General features: G+C 32.4%; 3 protein-coding genes across 4 annotated transcripts; all 3 read left to right on the forward strand.

Moving 5' to 3' along the window:
- Positions 1–3,713: 3,713 nt before the first annotated feature.
- LOC132617647 (cytochrome P450 CYP72A219-like) lies at positions 3,714–7,606 on the forward strand. Its single transcript, XM_060332695.1, has 5 exons — positions 3,714–3,993; positions 4,347–4,567; positions 4,944–5,188; positions 6,081–6,465; positions 6,875–7,606. Exons 1-5 carry the CDS (start codon positions 3,714–3,716, stop codon positions 7,298–7,300), a joined length of 1,557 nt encoding a protein of 518 aa, XP_060188678.1. The 3' UTR covers positions 7,301–7,606.
- Positions 7,607–13,709: 6,103 nt separating this feature from the next.
- LOC132620482 (cytochrome P450 CYP72A219-like) lies at positions 13,710–19,213 on the forward strand. Of its 2 annotated transcripts, none has more exons than XM_060335160.1 (5): positions 13,710–14,074; positions 16,906–17,102; positions 17,254–17,498; positions 17,671–18,055; positions 18,673–19,213. In XM_060335160.1, the coding sequence occupies exons 1-5, from the start codon at positions 13,777–13,779 to the stop codon at positions 19,096–19,098; spliced, it is 1,551 nt and encodes a 516-aa protein (XP_060191143.1). In that variant the 5' UTR covers positions 13,710–13,776; the 3' UTR covers positions 19,099–19,213. The 2 variants fall into 2 exon arrangements, with proteins under 2 accessions (XP_060191143.1, XP_060191142.1); XM_060335159.1 differs by having other exon boundaries at positions 13,712–14,074; positions 16,882–17,102.
- Positions 19,214–23,574: 4,361 nt separating this feature from the next.
- Positions 23,575–24,486, forward strand: LOC132619423 (uncharacterized). Its single transcript, XM_060334334.1, has one exon. It carries the CDS (start codon positions 23,575–23,577, stop codon positions 24,484–24,486), a length of 912 nt encoding a protein of 303 aa, XP_060190317.1.
- The last annotated feature ends 1,883 nt before the right edge of the window (positions 24,487–26,369 follow it).

The raw sequence follows: 26,369 nt of genomic DNA on the forward strand, positions 1-26,369 counted from the left end.
TGAAGAAGTTAATATACGAAGAAGCTAAGGGAGTTCAATAACTACAATATATAGATAAAAAATAATTTTAATCTTGTATATGTAGTGTAATTTTTTGCCGAGGAGGCTACCTAGCTCCGCCCATGCGTACACCCATGTATATATTGTGGTGTTACGAGCCACGAAGAGTGATTTAGGTGGACCGTTCATACATGATATTTTTCGTTGCGTGTTCGTTTCAAACTCCCAAAGTTTAGTTTTTTTGGTTTTCTATTCAGCGTTCTGTATTCGTATTGGGGTCCAACTAAATTCAGATCAGGTAGTACAGAGCCTAATTTAGGGACACCACTTCCAACAGAATTTATTTTATTTCTAAAACTCGAATCCGAGACATCTAAGTAAGGGTGGAACTTGAAAGGACTCCAAATTATCCCACCACGGCCATCTTGGTCCAAAGTTTAATTAGATTCTAGAACCATCCATGGATAGGAATGGAAGTACGTAGCGTTTTTTTGGTAAGAGGAATAGAAGTAGCATTCCCACATAGAATGTTTAAATTTTTTAAATTAAAATTACATATTTAAAGGTTACATATAAAATGTCATAAATCATAAATTCATAATAATTAATAATAAAAACATTAAAATCCTGGTCAATGAGAGAAAAAAATATCCTTTTGAAGCTGAATATCACTACATAAACTGAGATAGAGAGAATAGTAAATGCTTGAACTTAACATCATTGATCGATTGATTGACAAATACCCATACAAGTTCTCGCACAATTCTTTCAGTATTCAATTATTTCAACAACTATAAACAGAAAAGTAAGAAATATGGATGGATTGCCTCTTTCTAAGACAATAGAATTTCAGCCGTTTGAAAAGCCTAATATTTCCTGTTTGGATTAGGTTAATAAAAGTAGCTGATAAATTTAAATGTTAAAATTGATCTTATAAATAAATATGTGTTAAGATTAAAGTGTTTGATTAATAACAACTGAATGCAATATATTGTTTGGTAATTTTTTTTTTTATAATTTATACGCTATTAAAATGACTAACGTGTCCTTAACGTTACTTACAAAAATTATAAATTAAGAAAATACATGTATAAGGAGAGCAAGAAACAAAGATAATGTAATAGAGAGGGAGTTAAGAGTTTTATTTTCAAAAGGGTACTTTGAGTATTAGCAAAAATATTAGGGGATAAAGTATTTGGCCAAACAAAAAATGTTATAAGCTGAAAAACAATAAGTTGAATGGTTTTAATTTATTTTGACTTATATGTGTTTTAGATATTTACCAAACACATAATTAACTTCATAAAAAGAAGAAGAGTAATTTGAGCCTTGTTGTACCTCTTTAGTGCATATTCAATTTTTTCCTAATTTTAGTTACTTTCTGGATTTAGCATTTCAATAACTTCAATCTCTAATCAATCTGACCTGATGAGGCGTGCTGCCACGTGACATTTATTGTTCAAGTGAAATTTTTAAAAATAAAATATGCTTTATGAGATATTCTATTGGTAAAGACAATAGCTTAATTCCAATTAAAGTTTTGGGGGAGGAAATTCCAAAGTGGGACCTTTGGTGCATTGACAAGTGGTTACATATGTAATGACACATTTGAGGTTTGACAAGTTTTATAAGCGTGGGAACATTCCAAATGCTAGGTGAAACATGAATAAGGTGTCAAATGCAGTGCAGCGAGTGGGGCTGTTCTTCCCTTAACCAAAGGTCTCGGTTCGAGTCCTGGATATGAAAAAATTCTTGGTACGGAGCACTTCTCCCCGAATGGGGCCCTACGCAATGCGAACCTGGATATAGTCGGGCCCAATGCGGATACGGAACACTGGGTGGGAAACCAAAAGAAAAAAAAAATGAATGTTATTTAAAAAGGAAAAGGGTAAAAAATGCTTCTGAACTATTTGAAATGGGTTAATTTTATCATTGTCGTTACGTTTTTGGCTCAATAGTGTCTTCTAACTAGCCAAATAGCTCAAAAATACCCTTCCTACTAATGGTTGGTTCTAAAAGACAACAATATATAACTTCAAACCCGGCATGTTTGAACTTAAGTCATACTCCCTCCGTTTCAATTTATTTGAACTTATTTGACTCGACACGGAGTTTAAGAAAAAAAAAAGATTTTTGAACACATATATATTGTGTGACTATAAATCATTGCATAAAGGTAAATTGTTTCCATATATGAAAATAGGTCATTTTTTAAACTAAAAAGGAAATAAGTTCACATAAATTGAAACAGGGGGAAATGTAACTTCATATAGCACATGTCTGAAGTTGTTTTCAAGTTAATAGATGTACAAAAGTTTTACTAAGTGAATACAGATTAAATAGCGGTATCCAAATAGAATACCCCAATAAATTTTTACCAACATTGAGATGAATAATTTTTCTCAACATGTTGGATATTAACAAGCTATTACAACAATTGCTAGATGCTACTTGTTGCCACCTTGGTAATATTTGCAAAGAGATAATGGTAAAAAAACACATTTAAGTTATCACTTTTTCGCGAGTTTCGAACCCAATTATCAATTATTCCCTTTTTTGACCTGAACCATCACATCTACGTATTAAACATCCACCTGAACTATCACATCTACGCATTAAAACATACCTCAAAGCTGATTAGATCTACTATTAGTTGTTCCCTTTTCAACTAGTGTACAGTCAAACCTCTCTATATTGGCAGCGTTTGTTCGAAAATTTCATGATTGCTATAGTGAGGTGTTGTTATGTATGTATACTGACATTTGATGTTTGGATCTCATTTAGCTGTTATAAACAAAAGTACACAAAAAAAATTTGTACTTTTTATATTATAAATGAAAATAAAATACTTGTTAATTTTAAAAGCTGAATTGATTTTCATATTTAATTAATTAAAAATTGAAGTGACTGATAAATCCATAACTAGTTGTACCGTTCCGATAAAGAATTAAAATCTAAGGAACATATGCATTTAAAATTATTGAAAATTTAAATATTTCAAGTTTGACGTAAGAATTCTACAATGATAGGTTGTTTCGTAAATTTCAGCCTCTTAGTGATAATATAACGTTTGAATTGTCGAAGAGTTTTGTCCAAACTTTCAGCAAAAAGGAACTCAATAGCTTTCCCTTGATGAATACCATAAATATTTTAATATTTTATCTTTATACATGATATATTTCTTACAAAATATTATTACACAATATTTGAGTATGGCAGTCATAGAGAGGTAATTTTACAAAAAGTGTACCGCTATAATGAATGTCACTGCTGTTATAGGTAGAATGTTGTTATAGAGAAGTAAAATATAACATGAAAAATAGATTCCGGAGAAAATTAGGCCATTATAGTGAAATGCTGTTATAACGAATGACAATTATAGAGAAGTTTGACTGTATATCCAAACGGCTGTAAGCTTGACGATTTCTACGTGAAACAACAATACTCAGGTTGTCTGATTCTTCTCGTCTTCATTTTTAGCTGTAATTTTCACAGATCTCTCTTTGGACTAAGTCCCCCATCTGTTGAATTATAGTTTCTGGCAGAGTCAAGGTTTTTGTTTGTAGTTTTGTCTCTTTGTACTTGTAGTCAAACACAAAGAATCTTGATTTCAGCAAATCTGCATATGCCCATGCTTTGGGCTTATAATTATTAGTATATGTTAAAAATAGAGTTTATAAAGATATGAAACATACCTTTCTGGTCCCAAGAAAATGGGGAACTTCTATAACATAATTGCAACAATATTATGTGGGATAATTTTCTTGGTATACACATTGAAAGTGTTGAATTTCACATGGTTTAGGCCAAAGAAATTGGAGAAGATTCTGAGACAACAGGGCCTCAGTGGGAATTCTTATAGGCTACTCCGTGGAGACTTGAAAGAGCTCTCTAAGAGCATCAAGGAAGCACAATCCAAGCCTACTAATAATCTTTCAAATGATATAGCACCAAGAATCATTCCTTATTTTATTCAAACCATTAGTAAATATGGTATGTGTTTATAACATTCAAAATTTTAAGTTATGGGTTCGGGACGCGTGCAGACCGTTGAACCCACTAACCATTTGAGTTACTGTGTTCAAAAATTAATATTTTTACGCATATACGTAGTATATTTCTTAACACAAAATTACTGACCGTTGGCTGAACTCTAGCTTATATTGTACATCGCCCCTTTTATAAATACTATTGAGTTGCACTTCACTACAATTTCTGCTGTGTAGTTAGTAGTTAGTGCTACGTCAATAAATGTCCTAATTTTATTGTTGTAGGAAATAGGAACTATTTAGATTTAAGTTGTGAAATGAAGCTTTTGCTGACTAAATGATTGTGTATATATGCAGGGAAAAATTGCTTTGTATGGTTTGGGCCAAAACCAATGATATTCATAATGGAGAGTGAACTGATAAGAGAGATATTTGCTAAGAATTATGTTTATCAGAAGCCTCACCACAGCAATCCAGTGGCCAATTTTTTGGTTAGAGGCATAGCAAACTATGAGGAAGATAAATGGGCAAAACACAGAAAGATCTTAAAGCCAGCCTTCCATATGGAAAAATTGAAGGTTCTACTACCTCTCATTTTCTTCTAGAACTCCCCTAAACGGTCTAATTAAATTAACCACTTCCTCCTAACTATGTATGTAAAATCTAGTAAAATATCAATATATATATATATATATATATATATATATATATATATTATATGAACTCATAACTTGAAAAGCACAATGATTTCGGTGTTAAGAACCTTAAAGGTCGAACTCAGTTCAAATCTTGAATCATTCTCTGCTAACAATGCAACACGTGTCATAAAGTAAAAAACATATGTTGGTTTAAGCAGCATATCTACATTGGCATGATATTAATAAGTAGTATAATAGAATAATTGAAAGATTTCTATAACTAATGAGTTACATTTTCCTTTTGTTTCGCAAATAGCTTATGCTACCAGCTTTTTACTTGAGTTGTATTGAGATGCTAAAGGAATGGGAACAAATTATACCAGAGCAAGGATCAAAAGAGTTGGATATCTGGCCTCAACTTCAAAAATTAACAAGTGATATGATTTCTCGCACGGCATTTGGTAGTAGCTATGAAGAAGGAAGAAGAATATTTGAACTTCAAAAGGAACAAGCTGAGATTATTATGAAGCAGTTCAGTTCCATTTATATCCCTGGATCAAGGTTATTTCATCAGAATCAACTTTGTTTAATTTTATTATTTGCTACCTCTGATTTTGAGCAGCTAAACTTTTATCACGACTAAAGTTATCTGCATCCACAGTACAAATTTAGAGTTCCAGACCAACAATTGTTGTAAATTTAGAGGTGGCAAATGGGCTGATTGAATCTAAGTAAAATGGGATCTTAATATTTTGTGGACGTCGCCGGTGCATACTCAGTGTATAACAAGGGTCTAGTAAGTGTATATATTAATTATACACTGAATAAAAAAAAAAAGGCAGCCCGGTGCACTAAGCTCTCGCTATGCTGGGGGTTTGGGAAAGGGTTGGACCACATATTATACACTGAATACTGACTAAAATTTGTAAGAAATATAAATGGTTGCTTTCTTATTGTGGACTCTGTTGGGCTGCGGGAAAGTGAAAATGCCTATTAGAATGGGTCACACCACCCAAAGTTTATCTGGGTCAAAATTGGATTGGTTAAGATCTGTGAAATAATGCGGTCATACCTGACCCGCCCAACATGGCTCACTAACGTGACCAAACCTCCCCTCCTTTTTATTTTTATTTTTTTTATATGAGAAAGCTAATATATTTTCTTAAATTGTTATCTTAAGTTCTTCCAAGTTTACATGATTCCAATCTCAACGTTGCTTTTGTATATTTGGTTTTGGTTTTGGTTTGAGTTTGACCAGTCAGATTACACTATTTTTGTCCCATTTTGATCAATAGCGTTGATGGGTCATTTTAGGTTATCCAGTCAACAAATGATTCATCATCTAACCTGTTTAAATTTGGGCGTGTTACTAAACAATAGGTTGACTTTGCACCTCTAGACATGAAACATATGTGGTTTTCTATTCTTAACTTACTACTCCTTTAATTTGTAGATTTTTCCCCACCAAAAGCAACAAAAAGATGAAAGAAATTGAAAAAGAAGTTCAAGAATCAATTAGGCATCTTATTGGAAACAGACTAAAGGCAAAGGAAGCAGGGCAGGCCTTTGGTGATGACCTATTAGGTACATTATTGGAATCAAATTTCAATGAAATTGAAGAGCAAGGAAGCAAGGAATTTGGTTTGACTATCCCTGAAGTGATTCAAGAGTGCAAATTATTTTATTTTGCTGGACAAGAGACCACTTCAGTGTGGCTTGTTTGGACTATGATTTTGTTATCTAGGCATCAAGATTGGCAGGAAAAAGCCACAGAGGAAGTTCTGCAAGCTTTTGGAAGTGATCAACCGGCTTTTGATGAATTAAGTCGGTTGAAAATCGTAAGTTCTTTCAACATAACTCATCTATAGCCAGAAACGAATTTAGGAAGGGTTTTGTAGATTCAGCTGAAGTCATTTCTTTTGGCTTTATGTTTACGTATTATAAGATCACACTTATTCTGAACTCACTTACTCTAGATCCTAGATTCCGGCACAAAGGAAATCTAAGAGACGAAATTGCACTCACGTCTTAATAATTGAGATTCCTTATATCACTTTGGAGAAATTTATATATCCACAGAATCATCTAAGTTGTTAGTAAGCTAAAGTTGTAATGGCAAGATAATTAAGTGGTTGCATTAGAAAATTTGTTTGTTGCATCTCTATTTCATTTTAGTTTGTTCATATTTTAGATTGATTTCTGATGAGCAGATCACTTTTCACCACAACATTTCAAATATATTTTCAGGTGACGATGATTCTGTATGAGTCTTTAAGACTATATCCACCATTAGCAACGCGCATAAGAAGGACTAATGAAGAAACTAAATTAGGGGATCTGCATTTACCAAATGGATCGCTGCTTTTTATACCTACGATCTTATTGCATCATGACACGGAAATTTGGGGCGAAGATGCAGAGGAGTTCAAGCCAGAGAGATTCAGTGAAGGCGTTTTAAAGGCGACAAAGGGCCATATGACGTTTTTCCCATTTGGTGCAGGACCGCGAATATGCATTGGACAAAACTTCGCAATGCTAGAAGCAAAAATGGCTATAGCTTTGATTCTGCAACGCTTCTCTTTTGAGCTCTCTCCATCTTACACACATGCTCCATTTTCTATTGTAGCATTGCAACCTAAGTTTGGTGCTCCCCTAATCCTCCAGAGGCTCTAGTTTTGGTGACAACTAAGCCAACTGCAGAGACGGGTCTATGACAGATTTTATGGGTTCAACTGAACTCATTACTTTCAACTTAAACTATATATATAAGCATATGAAGAAAAAGCACGAACATTTGAAATGTATACATACGATAAGATCATGTTTATTTTGTATCTAGTGACTAAAATATGGATTCGCCTCGGTTTGTAAGAATATGTTATGTGTGGTTTAGTTTGCCCTACTATTTGTCCTACAAATTTTGGGTTGTGATTTTGTCTTACCAACTGATCACTTTATGCCGTTTGTAATTTAGGACTGCCCACAATAGCATGTATATTCTTTTGTCAGGAAATGGTTAATGTTTTGAGTTTGATTATTACGAAACTAGACTCGGTTTGATTCTTTTAATTAGTACTTCAGTTGAATCGCTTAAATAATTGGTGAAGTTTTCTTTAGCCATCCATCCTAGTCTGCGTGGCATGCACTATTATACTATTATACTATTTCAAGAGTTAAAAAAACCTTTTAACTTTTAATATTTTAATCAGATAAATATTGAGACTATAGTTCGTTTTATGTAATTTTCAATAAACCCGTCAACCGGTTCGGTTGAACCGGTTAAAACCGGTAACCGGATCGGTAAAAACCGGAACCGGAACCAGTTAACCGTTAATTCTTTACCGGTCCGGTTCCCATTTTTTTGAAACCGAAACCGGTTAAACCGGTAAAACCGGAACCGGACCGGTTAAACCGGTGAAATTAAAAAAAAAAAATTATAGCCGTTAGTTGGGCTTCTGACCGTTAATGGACCGTTGTCAACGGTCCATTTGCAAAAATGGTTGTTGTCAAATGGTCATATACTTAATTTTTGGCCCCCCAACCCCCCAAACTTTTTTTTTTAACACTTTAACCCATTCCCCACCCCTATATAAACCCTTCTTCATTTTCATTTTAATTCACACCAATTCACTCTTCTCTTTCTATCAAATCTAAATCTCTCAATTATAGTTACTTTGCAATAATTAGCCACTTTATATTTCTCTCAAATAAATATTACAAAGTCTTATTATAGTTTCAATTATTAATTTTGCAATTATAATATTATTGGTGGAGTTGGTGATTTTGCAACAATCCGAAGTAGCTTTGGTGGATTTGCAATTCTAACCGCCTTCACTTTGTTGGAAATTAATCCGGCAATTTGGTACCTTCGTTCCAACTCTATCTTTATTTTTCGCAATTTAATTCTAGCAATTTAATTTGTTGTGATTTATTTTCTTGTGATTTAAATTAATTCTATTTAATAATGTCAAAGAGATTAAGACGTGGTGCCGGTAGTAGTAGTGGTATTGTTGGGGGTGGGCTTAATGAGGAAACATTTGTGGAAGAAACACTTAATTTAGGTATTGATGTTGGTGGAAATAATCCGCTTTTAGGTCATGAGGCAATGCAACAACATGTTACTAACACTTTTAATGAAAATGATGATGATGATGATGATGAAACACAACCCCCCGAAAATCTCATAGGAGATACATGTCCTGCACAATCACATACACAAGACAAACCGCCTAGAACTCGTAAGCCAACAGCTAAAGTTTGGAAATTTATGACTAAGAATAGGGAAAATCAATCAGCTACATGTACCCTATGTGGACAAGTATTTAGTTTTAAGCAAGGAACTGGTAAGGATGGTGGAACAGGTACACTAAATGGTCATATGAAAACCAAACATATGGATGTTTGGGGAGAGCAAACGGGTTCAAATGTGGGGGGTATTCAAATGACGATAGACCCGCGAACTGGTAGAAATTTTAAGTATGACAAGAAAAAAGAGCGTGTAGAAATAGCTAAAATGGTAGCTTATGATTGTTTACCATTTTCCTTTCCCTCGGGTTTGGGGTTTGTTACTTACATTCAACGTTGTTATAATCCGTTATTTGAGGGTATTCCTAGAAGTACTTGTAGAGCCGATGTTATAGATTTGTTTAAAAAATATAGATTTTATTTGCGCCATATATTTAATTCTTTAAATTGTAATGTTTGTCTTATCGCTGATTTAGGTCTTAGTCTTAACAAGTTATATTTTTTTGCTATTACATGTCATTGGGTTGATGACAACTGGGTTATGCAAAAAAGAATTATAGCTTTTTTATATGATGAAGGAAAAGGTCGTCACGATGAAAATTTTTTAGCGGATTCAATGTCTACTATTATGAAATTTTTTAACATTTATAGAAAAACACTTTGTATTGCTTTAGATAATGCTTCTAATAATACAAAGGCGATAGGTCTTATAAAAAGAGAACTAAACCCTCCGCTAAGAAATATTTTTCATGTAAGATGTAGTTGTCACATTTTAAACTTAATTGTTAAAAATGGTCTTGTGCATTTTGAAGATTCTGTTCAAAGAGTTAGAGATGCGGTTGCGTTTCTTTTTTGTAATGCTAATAGGGGAAGAATTAGAGATTTTAAGAATGCTTGTGTGGAAAATAACCTTAGACCTAGAAAAATTCAAGTAGAAATTGAGACTAGGTGGAACTACACTTACATTATGCTACAACAAGCATATGAGTATATGATTCCCATACAACAAGTTCACAACAAATAGAATATTAATAGTGAGGATTGGTTAACTTTTATGCATTGGGAAGATGTTAAAGAATGTGTTGACCTCTTAGAAAATTTTTATAATGCAACTCTTGCTTTTTCTAGACAATTCTATCCCACGGTAATCGGAATTTTAACCTACTTAGCGGAAATAGCTAGAGTTTTACAAGAGTATAAATATAAACTCGGTTATCAAGTGGCTATTTTTGAAATGATAATCAAATTTAACAAGTATTTTTTTTCCCATCCCAACTTTATTTATATTGGGTTCTCTTTTAAATCCTTGTTTAAAAGTGTCTTATACTAAAAATTTGGTTAGTCAAATTTATACATTTTTAGAAATTGAAGAGGGAGTTCAACCATCTTTAGCTGAAGCCGAACTCGCTATTGATGATGAGTTTAGAAAAGTTTTACTCATTATTCAAGTTTGGAAGAACGTACTACACCCGTGGCTCCACGCCCTACTACTTCTCATAGTAGCAAAAAGGGCTTGTCGGGTTTAAAAGTTTTACATTCACAGCCAACTTCTTCTTCTACTGCAAACTTTGATGAATATAACTTTTATTTGATGCAGCCTTCAAGAATGGCTCGAGATATCCTTACGGTTCAAGTATCAACCGTGGCTTCGGAGAGCGCATTTAGCCAAGGAAGACAGCAAATTGGAGACCATAGACGTTCATTATCCGGCTTTAGCTTGCAAGTACTAGTGTGCATTCGCAATTGGATAAGATCGGAGCGACGCAACCAAAACTTAGAAGCGGAGGAAGGCGAAGAGGAAGAAATTGAAGATTTGATAGCTAGTGGACCGGACCAAATGGAAGACTTTGAAGATATTTCCATGACCGAATATGATGTGGGGGAAATTAACGAAATGGTTCAAAATTGGTGATTTTATTATTCTACTATTTCTGTACAACTCATGTATTATTTGCAAGTTAAAAAAAATTACAACTTGCAAATAAATGTTATCCAAGAATGAATAAAATATATGGCTCATTGAATTTTCTTCTATTTACTTGTGTTCATATTTTTACTTTTATTAAGTTAGGAATATACCTAAAATATACTAGGAATATACTTATAATATACATCTACTTAAATTAAAAATTAGAAAGTTATACATATATATAAGTTATATATAACTTAAACATATATATATATATATATATATATATATATATATATATATATATATATATATATATATATATATAGTTATACATATATATAAGTTATATATAACTTAAACATATTTATATATATTAAGTTATATAACCTAAGTATATTGATATATATATATTGATATGTTTAAGTTATATATATACTATATATTATAAGTATATTCTTAGTATATTTTAATTATTTTAGTTATATATAACTTATATATATGTATAACTTAATATATATATATATATATATGTTTAAGTTATATATAACTTATATATATGTATAACTTACATAAACATATTTATATATATTAAGTTATATAACCTAAGTATATTGATATATATATATATATATATATATATATAGTAAGAATATATATATATATATATATATATATATATATAGTAAGAATATATATATATATATATATATATATATATATATTCTTACTATATTTTAGGTATATATATATATATATATATATATATATATATATATATATATATATATATATATATTCTTACTATATTTTAGGTATATATATATATATATATATATATATATATATATATGTATACGTATATACGAATTTATAAACTTAGAAAAAAATTAAGCTATAAATAATATAAGTTATAATATATAAGTTATAAGTATATATAGTATACTTAAACATATATATATATATATATATATATATATATATATATATATAAAAGTTATATAACCTAAGTATATTGATATATATACTGATATATATATATATATAAGTATATTTTTACTATATTTTAGGTATATATATATATATATATATATATATATATATATATATATATATATATATATATATATATATATGTATACGTATATACGAATTTATAAACTTAGAAAATAATTAAGCTATAAATAACATAAGTTATAATATATAAGTTATAAGTATATATAGTATACTTAAACATATATATATATATATATATATATAACCTAATATTGATATATATACGTATATTCTTACTATATTTTAGGTATATGTAGTATAACACTATAACTTAAGCATATAACTTAATATATATATGTATACGAAAAACACTATTCTGTATTACTGACTTGCTGTTAGCCTGTTAGTCAGTAAATATTTAAACTTTACTTATAAACTTGTATAACATATGTAAATATACCTACAATATACTAATATATATATATATATATATATATATATATATATATATAATACAAAAAAAAAAAAAAAGGGTTTTAACGACTTTGAACCGGACCGGTTCCGGTTTGGGATTTCAAACCGGTAAACCGGAACCGGTTAAGCGGTTCCGGTTTTTTAACCGGAAACCGGCCGATTCCCTAACCGGTTACCAGTCCGGTTCCGGTTAGCCCGGTTGACGGGTTTAATTTTCAATATATAAATCTCATTTCAACATTTTGAAAAATTTACATTCGAGTTCACACATAAAAAATTAAATTACTCTGACTCTATAACATATGGCACATAAAATGACACAAATGGAGTAACAAGTTTGACGTATTCATACACTATCATAGCCCATAGGCATGATCTGCTCCCTTGCTGTCTATACATGTGAGCGGGTATCCCAAGGTGTAGTTTGGTTATTGAGATTAGAAAAATACTCGTGTTATAACATTTGGAAGTATTTTATTAGTGTTTCTTTGTTGTATGTTCTCTAGTTTAAATAATTTTGAGATTATTTTATAGTATAGTTTTGATATTATTCTGTATTGGATTCAACATGTGATTGGTTTGGCAATTCTTGGATAACACACCTAGATGATTAAAATATCTTTAATTAACTCTCAGTTTTCTTATTTACTTTAAATACAGGGAAAACGTTCAAATTTATTCTTGAGTTTTGCAAATTAGTCATACATTTGATTAATTAAAATTAACTTAAAAAATTACTTCGTCGTTACCAAACGTATCGTTTATATAGGCCTTTCATTTACTAGGATCTCAAACTAGCATATTTTGATGGAACCCGGGGAGGACATAATCACACAACTAGTTCAATTGTTATTTTTATAAGCAAAAGAGCTATTAATTTTTTTTTTATTAATACATAACTCGTTTTTAACTTAATATGGTAAGTAGCTAGATATCCTTTCTCAGTTTAATTTTTTCAAATCATTCGTGCAAAAGATGAATACATTAAAAAACAATTATGAAAAAGGGGTTGAACGGTAACAAAGATAAGGTGTAAACTGTTTATAAACAAATATAGATTGTAAAAGGAGTAATACTCCAAATATTAATGGCCAAACTTTAAAGTAACGCAGGGCTTGGCCAGACGGGATGAGACAAGACAAAATAATGAAAAAAAAAATACTAAACAGACAAAATTGTTCCACCTGATATTTTATATCTATATTTAGATCTCAACTAATTGAATTTATGCTCCGTCAAGCTAAGAAATACTTTCGATAGGCATTTTCTTTCATTTGGATGATTCAAAACCGAATTCTCTGATTAATGAAGAGTTCCTATAAATCTTATTCATCAATTCGTTAAAATTTTAGCTGACTAAGACATGCATTGTTCCCCCCACATACCCACGCCCTCACCCCCCCCCCCCCACCCCAAATGCACACACAGCCCATTATTAATTAGTCAAAGAAGGATTCCTTTGACTTGCGGTCTTTTTTATAAATATGTAATTAATTAAGAGGAAGCAGCAAAGAGAAGCCCTTTCATGGAGTACTTATCACTTCTGAGAACAGAGATGATTTACAACACAATAGCAGCAGTCACTGTTGCAATTTTATTGGTATATATATGGAGAGTATTAAATTGGGCATGGTTTAGGCCAAAGAAATTGGAGAATTGCTTAAGGCAGAGGGGTCTCAAAGGAAATCCATACAAGTTACTCTATGGAGATTTAAATGAGCTGACAAAAAGCATAGTAGAAGCCAAGTCTAAGCCTATCAGTTTCTCTGATGATATAGCTCAAAGGCTCATCCCTTTTTTCCTTGACTCCATCAACAAAAATGGTACGTTTTTTTTTTTTTTTTTTTTTTTAAATAAAGAGTTAATGATAAAAAAACATACCTGCTCTATTACTTTTTAGCTAATTTTACAGTTGTTCTCTTTTTATACTAAACTATCACCATCTATGTATTAAAATACACATCGAATTTATTTCTTTTTCCTTATCTGAACTAGCAATTAGATGTGTTTTACTAACATAAATAGTGATAGTTCAGGTAGGAAAAAGGCAACAACCGGTAGTTTAGATGTCCCTACAACAAAAATTATATTTGGCAACAAATTTTTTTTTGTTGTCATAAATGAATTATTGTTGCAAAAAATATTTTTGGCAACAAAAAAAATATTTTGTTGCATGAACTTTTTTCAACGGCTGTTATTGCAACAGCGTGCAACAACTTTTGTTTTTTTGCCAAAAGTATTTTTGTAACAATAATTAATACTATGATAACAAAATTAAATTCTTTGGCAATAAAAAAATCATTTGCCAACAATAAAATTAAATTGTTGCCAAATATAAAAAAATTTATTGCGATTTCCATACTTTCTTGTAGTGTGTGAAACTCGCGGTAGTTCTGTGTTTTACCACTATCTCAAAAATAAATAATTTAAGAAACTAGTTTTTGGTAAACATACTTTTTGGTTTTCTATTTATGTAGTCCCTTTTCTTTTTTGAGTGCCTTATCATATTAACGTTATGTCCATGATAAGTATAAGCGGGGAAAAAAATAAAGCAACTAAAATTTCGGTGTGCTCTTTTTAAAAGATGCCTAAAATCTAAATCATATCTGAATATTAAGATATTGTCTTACCATTAAGACAACTTATAAAATTGTGTTACAAAAATTATTTATCTGATGAAAAACACTCGAAAACTCAATAACAGTAAAGAGTTGGCGGTGATAATGGTAAGGGAGAGTAATTTTATGTGCTTGTTATGTTGTGATTTGATGGTGCTTTTGCAGTAATGGCTAGCGATAGTGACCATACAGTAGTAATATAGTGAAAGTGATTCTCGTGGTAATTGTTTGATGAAGGTGGTTGATAGTGGAGGCATGGGATGAAAATTAATTAGCAATGTTGGTAGGTGGCAAAGATAGTTGGAAAAGATGGATAGTGATAAAAAGTCAATCTTCAATAATTTCTATAAGTATACATCATATTCATTGACTAAAGACTTTGTACATATACGAATGACTTACAATATTGAGATGAGATTTTCTATATATAATTTGTAATGATCAATGAGGTGTTACCGCTGCCCCTTACACATCCATGTGCTTGCTGAATTTTTTTTTATAGTTTATAATGATCAATGAGGTGTTACCGCTGTCCCTTACACATCCATGTGCTTGCTGAAAAAAAAAGTTATCTTTACAAATTACGGTTTGTGAATACATGGAAAAAAAATATATATATTGAACCGAAAATGTATAATAGGACACTATATCATGTTGTAGTTCAAGTTTTTAAATAAACTTTACTGATAAATTTAAGGGGTTGTATATGTATTAAGTCCAATTTTTAAGTCCAACTTCAAGAATATGATCTCTTCCATTATAGTCTCCTTTTTTTTTTTTTTTTTTTTTGGTTTTTCACTCGGTGTTCGGTATGTCCATTGGGGCCCGAATAATTCGCGGCGTGTTCCAAATCAAGCGCTCTCTAACAAAGACGACTTTATACCCAGGGACTCGAACTCAAAACCTCTGGTTAATACGATCTTTCTTGCCCAAGTTGACATTGTGCTTGATCCTTGAAGCATTCACCTAACCTTCAAGATTTTTTTTTATCAAAAGTATCCCTAAATATAACCAAACTTCATCATACTTTATATACTCTTATGAACTAAAAACATCCTTAAACTACAAAAACACACAAAGTGAGCAGATGCATCTTACGTCTACTCCAAATTGTCTCCATTCTTTGCTTTTAATTGGTCATTGATATTAATCTCTCAGTTATAATTTGTTATTTCAGTGGTCATTTTGTGGGCAATTAATCTTTATCATTGCTTTTATGGTAGACATATCGAGTTATCTGAATGAGCTGTTTGATGTATGATATTGAATTCGAAGAGTGAGTCGTGCAATGCCTATTACCGGTTTAGTAAAATGCCTGAATGACCTGTTTGATTTAGTTGTGAAATGCCTATTCCTTATTTGCTTTCATTAGTGATTTTGTTGTTGAAATTCAACAACAAAAACATACCGGTGTAATTCCACAAGTTGAGGTCTGGGAAGGATGGTGTGTACAGAGTCTTAACCCCCTATCTTGTGTAGGTAAAGAGGCAGTCTTCGGTAGACCCTCGGCTCAAGTAAAGTGTAATAAAAATATTATAGAAAGGAAAATACAGTCGACATAATGGAGAAGAGAACAATATAGTAACAACACAAAATATGATAATCAAAGCAAAAGAAATAATAAGTGATAATAAAATCGAAGAACAAGATAGTATGTGATTGTATATCATTTTTTTTTAGACAGACTAAAAAGAAAAGTGTATCACATAAATTGGGACCGAGGGAGTATATAAAAAGGGCAGTCCGGTGCACTAACCTCCCGCTATGCGCGGGTCCGGGGAAGGACCAGATCACAAGGGTCTATTGTACGCAGCTTTACCCTATATTTATGTAAGAGGCTGTTTTCATAACTCGAACCAGTTACGCCAAGGCCCCCTTCAAATATATGTCATGGAAATATATAGATATTTTCTTGTGCCATTTCCAGCCATATGAACTACTTTCACTTGCAAAAAGGCTTAGTAAAATCTTGAGATTTAGCTTTTTTTCTAACCCAAAACTGTTGCTCACAGGTAAAAATTCTTTTATCTGGCTAGGCCCATACCCGGTAGTGTTGATCACAGATCCTGAACATGTAAAGGAGATTTTCACAAAGAATCATGTGTATCTAAAGCAAACTCATCCCAATCCATTTACCAAGTTATTGGCTAAAGGTCTTGTAAGCCTTGAGGAAGACAAATGGGCCAAACACAGAAAAATCATTAATCCTGCCTTCCATGTCGAGAAGTTAAAGGTTATATTCTCTTCTTATTCTTATTAGTCAATTTAGCAAACATGGTAAATTTCACATTCCGTTTACTTAAGATTGTAGATTGAGATGCCTTAACATTAGAAGTTATCCATTTATAAAAAGCACTGCTGGTTTTCTCATTTGTTTTGTACAGCATATGCTGCCAGCATTTTATCTGAGTTGTAGTGAAATGCTAAGCAAGTGGGAGGAGATTGTTCCAAAGGAAACATCATTGGAGATTGATGTATGGCCAGACCTTCAAATGATGGCCAGCGAAGTCATTTCTCGCACAGCATTTGGGAGCAGCTATGAAGAAGGAAGAATAGTATTTGAACTTCAGAAAGAACAAGCTGAGTATGTAATGGAAGTAGCACGTTCAATTTATATACCTGGATCAAGGTACAGTACTCTATTTATCATATTTCCACGTTTATAACTTTTTGTGCTTGCAAAACCTTTCTTTGTCATTACATAAGTTAAAAGCTGATCCTTAACAAATTAGTACATCAGGAACTATAGTCAGCCTTTCTGCTAAAAGACTTTTCTTGTTTGCTTAAATTTGTTTGTATAGGTTCTTGCCTACTAAAATAAACAAAAGAATGCTGGAAATCGAAAAAGAAATTCAAACAACAATTAGGCGCATCATTGACAAAAGATTGAGGGCAATGGAAGGAGGGGAGAATAGTAAAGATGACTTATTAGGCATATTACTTGAATCCAACATGAAAGAAATTGAACAACATGGAAGCAAAGATTTCGGAATGACAACAATAGAAGTGATTGAAGAGTGCAAGTTATTCTATTTTGCTGGACAAGAGACAACTTCAGTGTTGCTCGTATGGACAATGATTTTGCTGTGCCTACATCCCGAGTGGCAAGTACGTGCGAGAGAGGAGGTTTTGCAGGTCTTTGGGAATGATAAACCAGATCTGGAAGGACTAAATCGCTTGAAAATAGTAAGTACTGGTTTACAAGTTCTTTTCTTCCAACCTTTATGATAGTATTATTTCTGTCCTCAATTTATTGGTCCCATAGGACCCTCGAAGTTGATAAAAAGTAAGCTAAGAGCCCATTTTATAAAGAGACAGTTCTGTGTTTGGATAGATGTACAGAAGTTGCTTGTTTGGTAAAGAGGTGTCCATAAGCATTGTTGTTAAATGATTAAAATGCCTTTAAAGTTAGTTATAAAAGACATCAATTAAAAAGTATTTTTACAAGGAGAAGGACGAATGACGGAAATGGAAGTAGAGGGAGTTGGTTGTTTTGTTTTGGGAAGGGTATCTACTGGATTAGCACCCAAGGGTGTGGCCTAGTGATCAATAAAGTGGGCTGCAAATCGTGAGGTTAGGTTCAATTTCTAACACTAGGTGCTCATAAGCCAAAAGTTATAGGTTGATCGGTCTAACTTATTTTCGTCTGACCAAAAGTTTTAAGTGCTACTTTATCCCTAATATATTTTTAAATCCAGTATATACCTTTTTTTTTTCCCAATAATCACGGTGTTCGGCCAGCTTGCGCGCACCTCAACTAATTCTACGAGATACCTCTCATTCTACTGCCATTTTTTTCATAGGTGACTATGATCTTGTACGAGACGTTAAGGCTATTCCCCCCATTACCAACATTTGGTAGAAGGAATAATGAAGAGGTGAAATTGGGGGAGCTAAATCTACCAGTTGGAGTGATACTCATTATACCCGCAATCTTAGTACATTATGATAAGGAAATATGGGGTGAAGACGCAAAGGAATTCAAACCAGAAAGATTCAGTGAAGGAGTGTCAAAGGCAACCAAAGGACAATTCTCATTTATCCCGTTTGGCGGAGGACCTCGAATTTGCATTGGACAAAACTTTGCAATGTTGGAAGCAAAAATGGCAATAACTATGATACTTCAACGCTTCTCTTTTGAACTATCTCCATCTTATGCACATGCTCCATTTGCAGTAGTGACTATTCATCCTCAGTATGGTGCTCCTTTGCTTATGCGCAAACTTTAAAATGGAATATCCATAAGAATACTTTTATCCATAGGTATCTTCTGATGAATTTCTATGTTCATTTGGTTTGTCCATATATAAAATCAACTAAAACAACTACTGCTATGTTTCTTAAGTTCTCTATGTACTTTCTTGTTTTCTTTGGCCTGTATATAGGTCTCTCTTCATTTATGTCTCAACCTTTATATATCATAAAAGATGCATATAGTTTATTGGCAAAAAATTTAACTCGAAGTTCTTTTTATTTCCTAAAAATTCTAAATCTCACTCTACTTTATTCCAGAACTCCTCCAATAGGCTTCGCCGTAACCAATTTCCAGCAGTTTTAACCTCTGCAAATTGAGGATTTAATCAATTTTTAAAAATTAGCAGTGGTCAAGACCTCAGGAATTAGTTTTATTTAAAAAAAAAAGGGTTATGAATATTGCAAAATTAGTCATTCATAACCTTTGTTAAACTTCGCTTAAAAATGTAGCTTAATTATATACTCGTCATTTCTCTGAAGAGCTCTAACTAGCATATTTTGATGGAATCAAGAGAGGACACAATCACACAACTAGTCTAATTTAGTTTTCCTTTTATAAGCAAAAGAGTAATTTAAACAATAGTTATTACATAACTTGGTTTTAACTTATAAGCTGATGTCCTTTCTTAGTTTGATTTTTTCAAATCATTAGTGCAAAAGATGAATTTAAAACTATTGCGAAAAGGTTGGACAATAACGAAGATGATACAAATATAATGACCAAACATTAAACATTAACTGTGTACAGCATGAGTGGGCTTGGCCGGACAAAATTATGAAAAAAAATATATATAGTAAAACTAACAAACTATGCCCGTGCGATGCATGAGGTCCAACGTGATTAATTCGGTTACTCACTTTAGTTAGTTTTTATCGTTTGTATATTTGCAGAGGATACCGTGATTCTCCTTAGTATGCGTGATTTCATCTGATGAGATGAAATTCCAAATAATCCAAAAAGACATGATTTGGGATTTGAAATCATGATTTTTCAATAAATATGAATGCAAAATTTGACTCATACGTTTATATTTTGTAAAAAAAAAACCCATAAGTTGGTAGATATATTTACCAATCATGTTTACCAACCATTTGTATTAAACATTAATCTGCAAGTTGGTAAAATATATTTACCAATCATGTTTACCATGTGGGAGGATTATATTAAAGAGTAATTTTTGCCCACCCTTCGGCAAAAATTATGTATATATACCTTGAGAAATTAGTGTATATTTAATTGTGCACTCTAACAAACGAAAGTGTCTTTGGGACACGTTGGTTGCAACTGCTGCTTCCCTTACCTGTCACCCCGGATCGAACCCGAATGTCACTTTTAATTCTTTTATTGAACCCATTTTTAGGAAAATAATAAGCGTTAAATGAGCTCGCTCAGATTCGAACATGCACTGTCACCATATGTTGATTTTATTTATTACACATATTTGACTTATATACTTGTATTTTTGCCACTGCTACATTATTAGAAACCGATCCGACATACTATCCCTCAATCATCATTAAAAAATTTGTTGGCGTTTATGTTAAGATAATAGTGCTTCAGCCGTCTTAAAATTCTGGGTCCGCCTCTGGAAATATCCAGAAAAATATTTTTATTCATAGTATTCTCTGATGAACTTCATATAAAATAGCCGCTTGGTGGAGAAAAAGATTCACACTTCTTAAAGTTCTGTACCATACTTTTATTGCACCTCTATGTTCTTGGTTTGTCCATAGGAATCAAGCAAAACAACTACTGCAATGTTTCTCATGTGCTACTTCCTTGTTTTCTTTGGCCTGTATACGCTTCTCCGTGTTTATTTTCCACTTCAAAGATAAATAGTTTGAATGAATGGTTTAGAATTCCCCTAATCGCAACTATCACTGGTTTGCGAGTTTCATACATAAATTATTGGATGTTCACAGAACCCCCTCCCCCCTTAAAGTACCATGAACTCATATTAAAATATCCCCCAGAAAAATATGACATGCTATGTGATCATCCCCAAAAAGCTCCTCCAAAGGATTTCAAGTGACAGTACGTGTGAATTTATTTTTGAGTGAATAAGTTAAAATCCCGTCTAAACTGTCACTGTTTTGCGAGTTTCATACCTAATTGTTGGGTTTCATGTTTGACACCTAATTTAATATTAAATTATTTCTATTTATAGATAGGTGATATTCTTTTTAGGACTTACTAAAAATAAAAATGTGTCACATAAATTGAGATAGTAAAAGTAAAACATTTTATTATTTTCAAGAAGTACTTGTTCTTGATAAAAAGAATAAATTGAAGTCCTTTTCAAGAAAGTAAATTTTTTATAAAAAAATCTGCTTCTTCGGTGCAAAATATAAAGAATATTTAAAATATTACACTAGATAATCCAAAGATCCTTAATAAGCATCTTTCCTAGTCCGAGTTAAAAGTTATGCCCGAGTCTTTTTGTCCGGTTTGTGGAAAAGGACCATTTCATTTATACTTTCTAGTTTCTATGCTGATGTAAAATCATTGAAAAAGTCTATCCTCGTTCACACATTATTCTAACTCTAAGTAATTTGCGTCAGATTATGTTTAGTTAATCCTCCCTCCGGATTAAGAATAGTGTTCACTTAGCCTTTTCTTCTTGAGTCAGAAAGAATGTTCACTTATCAAATTAAAAAAGAATTAGCCTTATATTTTCAGATTTACCCCTATATTAAGTGTTATGTGATCAAATCTCAATACCTATTTAATTAGGGACAGTTTAATCAAATTACCTCTTTTTATCTAGGAGTTAATATTTTCTTAAGGGTCTCTTTTTGATCTAGAGGGAGTAATAAATAAGAGATAATCTGTTAAATTAAGTTAAATATATATTAGTAATTAATTATATTTCAGTAATAAAAATTTATGTAAAATTAAAGGAATGATTGATAAGAAATGAATGTTGGCTTAACTCTACCCAGTAGCTAGTTTATGAGGGTGGATTGCGCAATACAATATAATGATATACACCAAATATAATGATATACACCAAATATTCACATCTCACCCGATGTAGGAGAACTCAACACCCCTCGCACGCCCAGACCTGCCAACTAGAGCATTAGCTGTTATGGGGTCTAACATATGATAAATCAAGAATTTAGATAATATGGCTCCGATATCATGATAAGAAATGGACAATGAATTTAGCTCAACTTCAAAATTTATAGCCTGTTTGGCCAAGCTTATTTTCCTCCCAAAAGTACTTATTTTAAAAAAAGTGAGGTGTTTGGCTAAGCTTTTGGGAGAAAATAAGTGCTTTTGAGGAGTAGCAGAAGCAGTTTTTCAGAAGTTAAAAAAATAACTTTTGTCCAAAAGAACTTTTTTGAAAAATACTTTTGAGAAAAATACACATAGAAACACTTTTTAAAAGCTTCGCCAAACACTAATTACTTCTCAAAAGTACTTTTTAAATTAATTGGCCAAACAAAAACTGCTTTTAACCAAAAGTACTTTTTAAAATAAGCTATTTTTAGAAATTTGACCAAACAGGCTATTAGTTCATGAGATGAGGATTGCTCAATATAATATAAGGAAATCAAATATCCACATACCACCCAAAGTGGGACAATCGGTTTAACTTGTTAAGTTTAAATGTTGAGGCGTCAATGGCCGTACAATACATTATTTATTCAATTTGACTAGTAAAATATTGCCACGTAATCTTTGGTATTCCATCACTTATGAAATCCATCAAATTAGAGTGGGCCCATAGTCTAGGACAAACGACTTTATTTGTATTGGACAGTGAATTTTTGTCGTCGATATTACAGATAAATTAAATAGGTGGCCTTATATCTCCTTTTTTTTTTTTTTTTTTTTTTTTCGCTGAACACAGGTGGCCTTATCTCGTCCAAAAGGGCAAGCAATGTTTTTATATGTAAGAGGAAGCAGCTCAGAGAAACCTTGATTAATTTCATGGAGATTTTGTACAACATAATAGCAGTAATTTGTGTTGCAATTTTGTTGGTAAATACATGGAGAGTATTGAATTGGGCATGGTCTAGACCAAAGAAAATGGAGAATTGCTTAAGTCAGAGGGGTCTCAAAGGAAATCCATATAAGTTACTCTATGGAGATTTAAATGAGCTAACAAAAAGCGTAGTAGAAACCAAGTCTAAGCCTATCAATTCTCCTTTTTACTATCAGCATCTTATGCACATGCGCCATTCGCAGTAGTGACTATTCATCCGCAATATGTCGCTCCTCTATTTACGCGCAAACTTTAAATTGATATTTTAATTGTAGTGAGATTCAAGAGTTTTGAGTTATTAAGTAAAGCTTCCTACCTTCTTTCTTTAGTTTGATAAAATTCTTCTATATAGCCATTGTTGAGTCTTTCACGTGTGCTTATATTAATCATTTGAGTATTTTTATTTTCTTCAAATTGGTACAGAGCCTGTGTGAGATCCGACACATATAAAAGAATATGTATATTCCCTATTTACCAAATTGTCCCGTTTTTGTGTTTGATGGCAAAAATAATTTTGAGAGTTGGTATCAACAGATGAAGAATTTTTTCAATGTTGTTGGGCTATGGTCCATTATTGATACAGGGTTCGTGGAAACCCCAGAAGGCACAACATTGACCGATGAAGCAGCTAAAGATTTGGAGAAAAATAGACAATTGGATTATAAGGCACATTTCTACCTTAACAGCAAGGTCCAATTGCATGTGTACAATAAATTTTTACATGCAAAGTCGGCAAAGGAGGCTTGGAAAATTTTAGTAAATTCACATCGAGGTTCCGCAGAAGTAAGAAAAGTCAAATTACAAGAGCTTAGAAGACAGTACGAGTTGGCCCAAATGAAACCTACAGAGTATGTCAAAGAATTCTTTACAAGAGTTATTGATATTGCCAATGATATGACGACTAATGGAGAAGCATTAGACCAAGTTAAAGTTGATGAAAAAATATTGCGGTCCTTGAGTATAAAATTTCACACTAAGAAGACGGTTCTTGAGGCAACCAAAGATCTTAGCACTTTGACACTTGATGATTTAGAAGGTGAACTGGTGACATATGAGATGTCCCTGAATCAACAAACAACTGAAACAGTTGATGAGGCATTGCAAGCAAAGGTGAATCAACCTAAAGAAAAAGAAGAAACATCAAATCTGGCTGAAACAAATCAACGAGGTCACTATTTTAGAGGTAGAGGACGAGGTGGTAGAGGTGATTATCGAGGTCGTGGTAGAGGTAATTTTTCCTATCAACAGAGAAATGATAATAATTTCAGGAGGGAACAACAGAGTAATCAAAATTTTCAAAGACGTGATAAATCAAATGTTCAGTGTTATAATTGTGGAAAATATGGACATTATCAATGTAATTGTTAGTACAATGAATCTGAAAATAGGGAAGAACATGCAAAGATGGCTGAAAATTATGGAGATAAACAAGAGACATTATTGTTTTCTAGCTCCGCGACTAAAGAAAATAAAGGGAATGAATGGTTTATTGATTCTGGTTGTAGAAATCATATGTCTGGAAATAAGGAGTTATTTGTTGATCTGGATGAATCATTTAAAGCTACAGTAAGACTTGACAATAATGCAAAGGTGCCTGCTGTTGGAAGGGTAAAAATTCCAATTACTTCAAAAAATGGATCTTCTCATTTTATATCTGAGGTATACTATGTTCCGAGTCTTCATCACAATTTATTGAGTTTGGGGGCAACTAACAGAAAAAGGTTATCATTTGCGTTTTCAGTACGGAATGGGAACTATCAGTGATGATAAAATAGGACTAGTTGCAAGAATAAAGATGAATAATAGTCGTTTATGGCCTCTTTATCTCAATCGTGGTGATTTACCTTGCTTTAGTTCTGTGAATTGTGATGATACTTGACTGTGGCATCTACGCTTTGGGCATCTGAATTTTGGGAGTTTGAATTTTCTTGCAAGAAAGAATTTGGTTGATGGTTTGCCTTCTATTGATTTTCCTGACAGAAGGTGTGAGTCTTGTATTTTGGGAAAGAAGTGCAGAGAACCTTTTCAAAAAGGCAAAGTTTGGAGGGCGAATGCACCATTGGAATTAATCCACTCAGACTTGTGCTCAGTTGAAGTTCCTTCTAATGGAGGTAGTAAGTATTTTATTACTTTCATCGATGATTTCAACCGAAAGACTTGGGTATATTTTTTGAAAAATAAATCCGATGCATGTGAAGTTTTTAAGAGCTTCAAGGCTTATGTAGAGAAGCAAAATGGATATTTTATTAAGACACTGAGAAGTGATAGGGGAAATGAGTTTCTTGTGTGTGATAATTATTTGAAGAAGTATGGTATTAAGCATCAATTGACAGCTAGATATACTCCTCACTAAAATGGTGTGGCTGAAAGGAAAAATAGAACAATGATGGATATGGTGAGATCTATGATGCAGTCCAAAAATATTCCTAAAGATTTTTGGGCAGAAGCTGTTTCCTGTGCAATTTATGTTCTAAATAGGTGTCCTACTCTATCTAATTTTGGAAAAACTCCACAAGAAGTTTGGACAGGTAAGAAACCAAGTATTTCTCATCTAAAAGTATTTGGTTGTCTTGCTTATGCTCATGTTCCTGATGTTTTGAGAAAGAAATTGGATGATAAGGCAGAAAAGTGTATTTTTATTGGCTACAGTCATGAGACAAAGGGTTACAAATTATTTAATCCAGATACACGAAAAATAATTATTAGCAGAGATGTTACCTTTGATGAGCAGAGTGCCTGGGATTGGTCAAAGAAGGATCCTAAATCTTCCACGTCTCAACCAATAATTCCAGTCATGGAGGAAGGAAGTTCTAGCAGACATCAAGAGGAACAAATAGCGCAACCTGTTCAAATAGAGACATCCAATCGCCCGCAAAGACATCACCATTTACCAGCCCGTTTGCAAGACTATGTTGTTGGTAATGATAATGACTTATCCGACGAAGATATTGTGAATTTTGCTCTATTTGCAGACTGTGACCCAGTTACTTTTGAGGAAGCTGCGAAAGATGATTGTTGGATACATGCAATGAATGAAGAAATTCATGCCATTGAGAAAAATAACACATGGGAATTGACTACTTTACCACCTTCGAAAAGGCCAATTGGAGTCAAGTGTGTATACAAGACCAAATACAAATCAACTGGAGAAGGTGATCACTTTAAGGCAAGATTAGTTGTTAAAGGATACAAGCAGAAAGTAGGTATTGATTATTTTGAGGTATTTGTACCTGTTGCAAGACTTGATACAA

This window comes from Lycium barbarum, chromosome 11, assembly GCF_019175385.1.
Source record: "Lycium barbarum isolate Lr01 chromosome 11, ASM1917538v2, whole genome shotgun sequence".
Taxonomy (NCBI): domain Eukaryota; kingdom Viridiplantae; phylum Streptophyta; class Magnoliopsida; order Solanales; family Solanaceae; genus Lycium; species Lycium barbarum.